General features: G+C 38.8%; 1 protein-coding gene across 3 annotated transcripts in view; it reads right to left on the reverse strand.

Moving 5' to 3' along the window:
* The window catches only part of pcgf6 (polycomb group ring finger 6), a 30,560-nt gene extending 21,891 nt beyond the window's left edge, over positions 1-8,669 (reverse strand). For 2 of the 3 annotated variants that reach the window (XM_026356894.1, XM_026356896.1), the window contains exons 1-2: positions 8,175-8,644; positions 7,855-7,954 (exon numbers count right to left, since the gene is read on the reverse strand). In XM_026356894.1, the coding sequence (XP_026212679.1) occupies positions 7,855-7,954; positions 8,175-8,249 (175 nt within the window). In that variant the 5' untranslated portion in view covers positions 8,250-8,644. Of the gene's footprint in view, positions 1-7,854; positions 7,955-8,174 lie in introns of all 3 variants that reach the window. The other variant, XM_026356895.1, reaches the window with a different exon arrangement.
* Positions 8,670-10,839: the final 2,170 nt, after the last annotated feature.

A 10,839-nucleotide genomic window follows, 5' to 3' on the forward strand; every position in this document is an offset into this window, starting at 1 on the left:
ACCTCTCCCCTCAGTTTAAGTTTGCCTTTATTTTTATAGATATTTGATGTAAATTAGGGAAGTGAGTGGTAAAGACTCACTGTGAGGGTGAAGTGCTGGTAACCTCTCCCCTCAAGTTTAAGGTCATGTTTATTTACTTAAATATTTGATGTAGGTTAGGGAAGTGAGTGGTAAAGACTCACTGTGAGGGTGAAGTGCTGGTAACCTCTCCCCTCAAGTTTAAGGTCATGTTTATTTACTTAAATATTTGATGTAGTTTAGGGAATAAGTGGTAAACATTCACTCTGAGGGTGAAGTGCTGGTAACTTCTCCCCTCAGTTTAAGTTTGCCTTTATTTTCCTAGATATTTGATGTAGGTTAGGGAAGTAAGAGGTAAACATTCACTCTGAGGGTGAAGTGCTGGTAACCTCTCCCCCCAGTTTAAGTTTGCCTTTATTTCCTTAGACATTTGATGTAGGTTAGGGAAGTAAGTGGTAAACATTCACTCTGAGGGTGAAGTGCTGGTAACCTCTCCCCTCAGTTTAAGTTTGCCTTTATTTTCCTAGATATTTGATGTAAATTAGGGAAGTGAGTGGTAAAGACTCACTGTGAGGGTGAAGTGCTGGTAACCTCTCCCCTCAAGTTTAAGGTCATGTTTATTTACTTAAATATTTGATGTAGGTTAGGGAAGTGAGTGGTAAAGACTCACTGTGAGGGTGAAGTGCTGGTAACCTCTCCCCTCAAGTTTAAGGTCATGTTTATTTACTTAGACATTTGATGTAGTTTAGGGAACTGAGTGGTAAACATTCACTCTAAGGGTGAAGTGCTGGTAACCTCTCCCCCCAGTTTAAGTTTGCCTTTATTTTCCTAGATATTTGATGTAAATTAGGGAAGTGAGTGGTAAACATTCACTGTGAGGGTGAAGTGCTGGTAACCTCTCCCCTCAATTTAAGTTTGCCTTTATTTTCCTACATATTTCATGTAGGTTAGGGAAGTAAGTGGTAACCATTCACTCTGAGGGTGAAGTGCTGATAACCTCTCCCCTCAAGTTTAAGGTCATGTTTATTTACTTAAATATTTGATGTAGGTTAGGGAAGTGAGTGGTAAAGACTCACTGTGAGGGTGAAGTGCTGGTAACCTCTCCCCCCAGTTTAAGTTTGCCTTTATTTCCCTAGATATTTGATGTAAATTAGGGAAGTGAGTGGTAAAGACTCACTGTGAGGGTGAAGTGCTGGTAACCTCTCCCCTCAAGTTTAAGGTCATGTTTATTTACTTAAATATTTGATGTAGTTTAGGGAAGTAAGTGGTAAACATTCACTCTGAGGGTGAAGTGCTGGTAACCTCTCCCCCCAGTTTAAGTTTACATTCATTTCCTTAGACATTTGATGTAGGTTAGGGAAGTAAGTGGTAAACATTCACTCTGAGGGTGAAGTGCTGGTAACCTCTCCCCCCAGTTTAAGTTTGCCTTTATTTCCCTAGATATTTGATGTAAATTAGGGAAGTGAGTGGTAAAGACTCACTGTGAGGGTGAAGTGCTGGTAACCTCTCCCCTCAAGTTTAAGGTCATGTTTACTTACTTAGATATTTGATGTAGTTTAGGGAAGTAAGTGGTAAACATTCACTGTGAGGGTGAAGTGCTGGTAACCTCTCCCCCCAGTTTAAGTTTGCCTTTATTTCCCTAGATATTTGATGTAAATTAGGGAAGTGAGTGGTAAAGACTCACTGTGAGGGTGAAGTGCTGGTAACCTCTCCCCTCAAGTTTAAGGTCATGTTTATTTTCCTAGATATTTGATGTAGGTTAGGGAAGTAAGAGGTAAACATTCACTCTGAGGGTGAAGTGCTGGTAACCTCTCCCCTCAGTTTAAGTTTGCCTTTATTTCCCTAGATATTTGATGTAAATTAGGGAAGTGAGTGGTAAAGACTCACTCTGAGGGTGAAGTGCTGGTAACCTCTCCCCTCAAGTTTAAGGTCATGTTTATTTACTTAGATATTTGATGTAGTTTAGGGAAGTAAGAGGTAAACATTCACTCTGAGGGTGAAGTGCTGGTAACCTCTCCCCCCAGTTTAAGTTTGCCTTTATTTCCCTAGATATTTGATGTAAATTAGGGAAGTGAGTGGTAAAGACTCACTGTGAGGGTGAAGTGCTGGTAACCTCTCCCCTCAGTTTAAGTTTACATTCAATCCTTAGACATTTGATGTAGGTTAGGGAAGTAAGTGGTAAACACTCACTCTGAGGGTGAAGTGCTGGTAACCTCTCCCCTCTGTTAAGTTTGCCTTTATTTTCCTAGATATTTGATGTAAATTAGGGAAGTGAGTGGTAAAGACTCACTGTGAGGGTGAAGTGCTGGTAACCTCTCCCCTCAGTTTAAGTTTACATTCATTTCCTTAGACATTTGATGTAGGTTAGGGAAGTAAGTGGTAAACATTCACTCTGAGGGTGAAGTGCTGGTAACCTCTCCCCTCAGTTTAAGTTTACATTCATTTCCTTAGACATTTGATGTAGGTTAGGGAAGTAAGTGGTAAACATTCACTCTGAGGGTGAAGTGCTGGTAACCTCTCCCCTCAGTTTAAGTTTGCCTTTATTTTCCTAGATATTTGATGTAAATTAGGGAAGTGAGTGGTAAAGACTCACTGTGAGGGTGAAGTGCTGGTAACCTCTCCCCTCAAGTTTAAGGTCATGTTTATTTACTTAAATATTTGATGTAGGTTAGGGAAGTGAGTGGTAAAGACTCACTGTGAGGGTGAAGTGCTGGTAACCTCTCCCCTCAAGTTTAAGGTCATGTTTATTTACTTAGACATTTGATGTAGTTTAGGGAAGTGAGTGGTAAACATTCACTCTGAGGGTGAAGTGCTGGTAACCTCTCCCCCCAGTTTAAGTTTGCCTCTATTTTCCTAGATATTTGATGTAAATTAGGGAAGTGAGTGGTAAACATTCACTGTGAGGGTGAAGTGCTGGTAACCTCTCCCCTCAGTTTAAGTTTGCCTTTATTTTCCTAGATATTTGATGTAGGTTAGGGAAGTAAGTGGTAAACATTCACTCTGAGGGTGAAGTGCTGGTAACCTCTCCCCTCAAGTTTAAGGTCATGTTTATTTACTTAAATATTTGATGTAGGTTAGGGAAGTGAGTGGTAAAGACTCACTGTGAGGGTGAAGTGCTGGTAACCTCTCCCCTCAAGTTTAAGGTCATGTTTATTTACTTAAATATTTGATGTAGTTTAGGGAATAAGTGGTAAACATTCACTCTGAGGGTGAAGTGCTGGTAACCTCTCCCCCCAGTTTAAGTTTGCCTTTATTTCCCTAGATATTTGATGTAAATTAGGGAAGTGAGTGGTAAAGACTCACTGTGAGGGTGAAGTGCTGGTAACCTCTCCCCTCAAGTTTAAGGTCATGTTTATTTACTTAGATATTTGATGTAGTTTAGGGAAGTAAGTGGTAAACATTCACTCTGAGGGTGAAGTGCTGGTAACCTCTCCCCCCAGTTTAAGTTTGCCTTTATTTCCCTAGATATTTGATGTAAATTAGGGAAGTGAGTGGTAAACATTCACTGTGAGGGTGAAGTGCTGGTAACATCTTCCCTCAATTTAAGTTTGCCTTTATTTCCCTAGATATTTGATGTCGGTTAGGGAAGTAAGAGGTAAACATTCACTCTGAGGGTGAAGTGCTGGTAACCTCTCCCCCCAGTTTAAGTTTCCCTTTATTTCCCTAGATATTTGATGTAAATTAGGGAAGTGAGTGGTAAACATTCACTGTGAGGGTGAAGTGCTGGTAACATCTTCCCTCAATTTAAGTTTGCCTTTATTTTCCTAGATATTTGATGTAGGTTAGGGAAGTAAGTGGTAAACATTCACTCTGAGGGTGAAGTGCTGGTAACCTCTCCCCTCAAGTTCAAGGTCATGTTTATTTATTTAAATATTTGATGTAGGTTAGGGAAGTGAGTGGTAAAGACTCACTGTGAGGGTGAAGTGCTGGTAACCTCTCCCCTCAAGTTTAAGGTCATGTTTACTTACTAAGATAATTGATGTAGTTTAGGGAAGTAAGTGGTAAACATTCACTCTGAGGGTGAAGTGCTGATAACCTCTCCCCTCAAGTTCAAGGTCATGTTTATTTACTTAAATATTTGATGTAGGTTAGGGAAGTGAGTGGTAAAGACTCACTCTGAGGGTGAAGTGCTGGTAACCTCTCCCCCCAGTTTAAGTTTGCCTTTATTTCCCTAGATATTTGATGTAAATTAGGGAAGTGAGTGGTAAAGACTCACTGTGAGGGTGAAGTGCTGGTAACCTCTCCCCTCAAGTTTAAGGTCATGTTTACTTACTAAGATAATTGATGTAGTTTAGGGAAGTAAGTGGTAAACATTCACTCTGAGGGTGAAGTGCTGGTAACCTCTCCCCTCAAGTTCAAGGTCATGTTTATTTACTTAAATATTTGATGTAGGTTAGGGAAGTGAGTGGTAAAGACTCACTGTGAGGGTGAAGTGCTGGTAACCTCTCCCCTCAGTTTAAGTTTGCCTTTATTTCCCTAGATATTTGATGTAAATTAGGGAAGTGAGTGGTAAACATTCACTCTGAGGGTGAAGTGCTGGTAACCTCTCCCCTCAGTTTAAGTTTACATTCATTTCCTTAGACATTTGATGTAGGTTAGGGAAGTAAGTGGTAAACATTCACTCTGAGGGTGAAGTGCTGGTAACCTCTCCCCTCAGTTTAAGTTTGCCTTTATTTCCCTAGATATTTGATGTAAATTAGGGGAAGTGAGTGGTAAAGACTCACTGTGAGAGTGAAGTGCTGGTAACCTCTCCCCTCAAGTTTAAGGTCATGTTTATTTACTTAGATATTTGATGTAGTTTGGGGAAGTAAGAGGTAAACATTCACTGTGAGGGTGAAGTGCTGGTAACCTCTCCCCTCAGTTTAAGTTTGCCTTTATTTCCCTAGATAATTGATGTAAATTAGGGAAGTGAGTGGTAAAGACTCACTCTGAGAGTGAAGTGCTGGTAACCTCTCCCCTCAGTTTAAGTTTACATTCATTTCCTTAGTCAATTGATGTAGGTTAGGGAAGTAAAAGGTAAACACTCACTCTGAGGGTGAAGTGCTGGTAACCTCTCCCCCCAGTTTAAGTTTGGCTTTATTTCCCTAGATATTTGATGTAAATTAGGGAAGTAAGTGGTAAACACTCACTCTGAGGGTGAAGTGCTGGTAACCTCTCCCCTCAGTTTAAGTTTACATTCATTTCCTTAGACATTTGATGTAGGTTAGGGAAGTAAGTGGTAAACATTCACTCTGAGGGTGAAGTGCTGGTAACCTCTCCCCTCTGTTCGAGTTTGCCTTTATTTTCCTAGACATTTGATGTAGGTTAGGGAAGTGAGTGGTAAAGACTCACTGTGAGGGTGAAGTGCTGGTAACCTCTCCCCTCAAGTTTAAGGTCATGTTTATTTACTTAGATATTTGATGTAGTTTAGGGAAGTAAGTGGTAAACATTCACTCTGAGGGTGAAGTGCTGGTAACCTCTCCCCTCAGTTTAAGTTTGCCTTTATTTTCCTAGATATTTGATGTAGGTTAGGGAAGTAAGTGGTAAACATTCACTCTGAGGGTGAAGTGCTGGTAACCTCTCCCCCCAGTTTAAGTTTGCCTTTATTTCCCTAGATATTTGATGTAAATTAGGGAAGTGAGTGGTAAAGACTCACTGTGAGGGTGAAGTGCTGGTAACCTCTCCCCTCAAGTTTAAGGTCATGTTTATTTACTTAGATATTTGATGTAGTTTAGGGAAGTAAGTGGTAAACATTCACTGTGAGGGTGAAGTGCTGGTAACCTCTCCCCTCAGTTTAAGTTTACATTCATTTCCTTAGTCAATTGATGTAGGTTAGGGAAGTAAAAGGTTAACACTCACTCTGAGGGTGAAGTGCTGGTAACCTCTCCCCCCAGTTTAAGTTTGGCTTTATTTCCCTAGATATTTGATGTAAATTAGGGAAGTGAGTGGTAAAGACTCACTGTGAGAGTGAAGTACTGGTAACCTCTCCCCTCAAGTTTAAGGTCATGTTTATTTACTTAAATATTTGATGTAGGTTAGGGAAGTGAGTGGTAAACATTCACTCTGAGGGTGAAGTGCTGGTAACCTCTCCCCTCAGTTTAAGTTTACATTAATTTCCTTAGACATTTGATGTAGGTTAGGGAAGTAAGTGGTAAACATTCACTCTGAGGGTGAAGTGCTGGTAACCTCTCCCCCCAGTTTAAGTTTGCCTTTATTTCCCTAGATATTTGATGTAAATTAGGGAAGTGAGTGGTAAAGACTCACTGTGAGGGTGAAGTGCTGGTAACCTCTCCCCTCAGTTTAAGTTTGCCTTTATTTTCTTAGATATTTGATGTAGATTATGGAAGTAAGTGGTAAACATTCACTCTGAGGGTGAAGTGCTGGTAACCTCTCCCCTCAGTTTAAGTTTACATTCATTTCCTTAGACATTTGATGTAGGTTAGGGAAGTAAGTGGTAAACATTCACTCTGAGGGTGAAGTGCTGGTAACCTCTCCCCCCAGTTTAAGTTTGCCTTTATTTTCCTAGATATTTGATGTAGGTTAGGGAAGTAAGTGGTAAACATTCACTCTGAGGGTGAAGTGCTGGTAACCTCTCCCCCCAGTTTAAGTTTGCCTTTATTTCCCTAGATATTTGATGTAAATTAGGGAAGTGAGTGGTAAAGACTCACTGTGAGGGTGAAGTGCTGGTAACCTCTCCCCTCAAGTTTAAGGTCATGTTTATTTACGTAGACATTTGATCTAGTTTAGGGAAGTAAGTGGTAAACATTCACTCTGAGGGTGAAGTGCTGGTAACCTCTCCCCTCAGTTTAAGTTTGCCTTTATTTCCCTAGATATTTGATGTAAATTAGGGAAGTGAGCGGTAAAGACTCACTGTGAGGGTGAAGTGCTGGTAACATCTCCCCTCAAGTTTAAGGTCATGTTTATTTACTTAAATATTTGATGTAGGTTAGGGAAGTAAGAGGTAAACATTCACTCTGAGGGTGAAGTGCTGGTAACCTCTCCCCTTCACATTTAGGTTTATTTCCTTAGATATCTGACGTAGTAACAATAATAATAATAGTAATAATAATAATAATAATAATAATTATAGAATTATTAATCTGTAATTTGTACTACATCAATGTATTATTTTCTGATGATTTTGATTTCATTTTGATTCTACTGTTGTGGCACCTTAATATACCCCTTTAGGGGACCAATAAAGTGTGCAGCTTTATTCAATGTGTGTGTAAGCCTTTATATTACGCAGCGGGGTAGAGGATTGACAAAATAGCTAGCGTTTAATTATTTGTTATGAACTGTTTGATTAAAACATTACAGAGGAACTTAGTATAAGAGTGACCTGTGATGCCACAGGGTCAGGTGATCTTGATAAGGCCTTGCCTAACTGTCACTTGTACTCTATGAATTTTGTTACCAGCTTTCCACAGTAGTGTCTTTTTTAATTGAGATGTATCCATTTTTCTTGTGGATATTTTATCAATTATAATAATTATACACAGAATAAAACAATACTGTTTCACCAGCTTTGTTTTTGTTAAAATTAAACTATGATGTTACAATTCACATATTATTTAGATTCTGTGTACTTGTCACAGACACAGAATGTTTGACTTTTGCTTCAAGTTACATATTTATCAACTTTTTATTGTGGAGTAGTTGGCTGCCATCTAGAGGTCTGTCTAGAAATGCATAGAGCTACAAATCCAGGTCTCATTTATAATTAATAGCACCTGTCGTTCTGAATCTTTATGTACAAAGTACCCATGACTGCACTTACAACTATTTGCAAAAAAACAACTTGATCAACACTTGTATTTTGTGGAAGTGGCCTGTTATATGTCCGTCATAACTCACATGTGTGCAGGCACTCAGTGACGGTGGTGGCGTCGATGAGGAATCCACAGCACAGGGCACATCGGATATATGGATAGAACTGGTTGAGGGGCAGCTTGCGCTGCGAACAAATAAACATCTTAGTAAAGAACTGCAACTTTAAAGTAGTAATACAGCTTAATTTACATTTCCCTAAAAAATCTAAAGTTACTTTGCAATTAGTGAATGTTTCAGTTCTGTAAGCACAATTACTTAAAGTGTGGGGTCCACTTTACATTTGTAGTAAGACAATAAATAATACGCAGAAGAAAAACACCTTCGTAAAAACGTGGCTAACTTACCTCATCCTCTGAATCGCTGTCCGATATGTTGGCTGATGCTTCATGACCCCTGCGATCATATGGAGGCGATGTCATTCCCAACAACTCAGCAAAGAACCCAACGTTACCTTTCCTCTTTTGGTTACGTGGCAAATAGTATTATTTCTTATACACTGTAGCTCAGCTCTAAACGGGGACGATGTCTTGATTTGGCAGTGACTCGTAGCGAATTAGGTTAGCTACCTGTGGCTAGCTAACTAACGTTAGCCTGCATGTGCCACATAAAAACACAAACACACCCGCGCTCACATACGTTTGCTTATTTGACTCTTGTGCTAATTTGACCTACTTTTGTTGAGTTAAAAGGTCACTAAGTAATAGACGTATTAATTTCTGTTAATACCACAAACTACACTTGGTAACTTCCTAACTTTATCTACTTCGCCGCTTGCTTCCCACTTACATTCAACACTCAACTTCCCTCGCGCGTGTTCCACTAACGGCGACAACAAGATGACTTCCGGCCTGGACTCTTCACAATAAAGGTGACTAGAAAATAAAACAAATCTTTGTCTAACTTAATCTTATTTAATGGCATCAATTAAATGAATATTCATTTAGTTAGATCAGCGGAATTATCAATATTATAAATATAACGAAAGATAATACATCTCAATTTACAAGACAAATTGACAAATCTGACAGATTACATTACATTTATTTATTTTGGAAATACAATGACGTGTTTCCAGTAACAGGACCGGGATTAAAGCCTGATTGTGCCGACAGGGGGCGCTCGATTACGGTCAAAGCAAACCAGACAGCATCTTTTTTATTTGTGTCTGTATTTTTCTTTTTCTCTCTCTCTCTCTTTTTCTTTTATTTTTTTATTTTTTTATTTGTGTAAGTTGGAATCATCATGAGGGAGGTGTCCTTCAGAGTCAATCACAACCTTAATAATTTGAACAACACTATCTTTAGATATAGCAAGTACATTTAGTAGTTTAACAATAGTAATTGACACTTTAATTATCCCCTTGGGGAAAGTCTCTTGGACAGGTAGGTCTCCTAAAGGTACCCAGGGTTTGGGATTCAGTGTCTTGTCCAGGGATGGTTCAGCATGTGGCCAGGAATCAGTTAGTTGGACCACCAACCCTGGGGATAATAGGTGACTGCCCTACCAGCTTAACTTCATTACAATACTAAGTCTTGATCACTAAATTAAAGTTTAGTAAATTTATTGCAAAGAATAATTAATTATCTCTGTTATAAATATATTCTTCACACTTGCACATGATTCTGTGAAATAATCTACAATGCAAAGTAACATGTCACACTATGTATTAAAGACTTATCTTTGTCAAGCGGGCTCTGTACATATGTTTAAGAGGTTTTGCATAACTTATGCTAACATCACAAGAAGAGCTGCGCTGAATTTGGTGTTGCATATTGTAGTGACATGCCCACCAGTCCAGGGACATCCTCTAACAGAGAACCCCAGGAGCATGTCCATGCAGCACAGACATTACTTCAGGGCACAGGTATGAACAGAATGATTGCAGCTCAGGTTATCTAACCTTTTTCCACTTCTTAATTCCAGTTCTATGAAGTAGTAATTTCTCAACCCCCCCTACTATATTTGTAGATAATGTGAGGAAGATTTTCAAATCAGTTTAACTTTAATTTCATTTTCCACTACTACCATGTTCATCAATAATCTGTAGCACCAGCAGCATTACGCCCTCACCTCTGTCTGCTTTGTATACAGTGTTACAGAATGACGCTGTGTGGGTGAGGATCATTCAGCCAGTCCTGTTTTGTATTAGCACCTTCTACCTTTGCACCTTATTCTCTGAGGACTGTCAGCAGGTTTGAGCAGCTGAACACGTCACTGACTAATTACAACATGGAAAGTTGCTGCTGTGGAAAAGGAAATGGGGAATATCATATAATACCAATCTCTAGTCGAACTTGATCCAGACATAGCAGTTTAAAGCCTGCACTAAAACCGAAGCTCTGGTGGTATATCCCTAGATCCTTATCTTTATATCATTAGATATATAATTCATATTACAGTTAGTTTTTCAGCAGTTGTGTCTCTTTATTAAGCAATTATTTTATATCTAAAAGCAAGAATTGCATGTTAGGTTATAGAGAAGTGTAGTCAAGATTTCAGAATTAAGTCATGTGTCCAAAACACCCCCAGCCCAATATAATTATTTGAATATGTGTTTCTTCTTTTTCTATTAGTTTACACGTTTTTATATTTTCTGCAAATATCTTTTTGTTTTTAACGGATTACATTACAAAACTACAAAACATTCTTGCTTTTAGTTTATTTTATGCAGAGCAGATAGTTAAACAGAATCATGTAGAGTCTAAATAATACAAGACGTTTTCTGTCTGGTGGTTTAAACCCCCAAATTCCTGGAGAAAATACTAAAGACTCTGTCGCTGTGAGTCTGTTTCAGATTCAAGTTCAGTATAAACTTTTAGCTCAAAAAACAGATTAAGATTATACATTATTCTATTTTCAACATAATGTCAGCTTTTTTGTCTGAGTAGTGGTTGCTGTTTTGTTGTCAAAGTAGCCATAATTAAATCTACTTAAATATAATACAGATACATAGGAAATGTGCTGTAGTACAGTAACAAAGTACTTATACTTTGTTACTTTCCAGGTACC

The sequence above is a fragment of the Anabas testudineus genome, chromosome 15 (genome assembly GCF_900324465.2).
Source record: "Anabas testudineus chromosome 15, fAnaTes1.2, whole genome shotgun sequence".
Taxonomy (NCBI): Eukaryota; Metazoa; Chordata; class Actinopteri; order Anabantiformes; family Anabantidae; genus Anabas; species Anabas testudineus.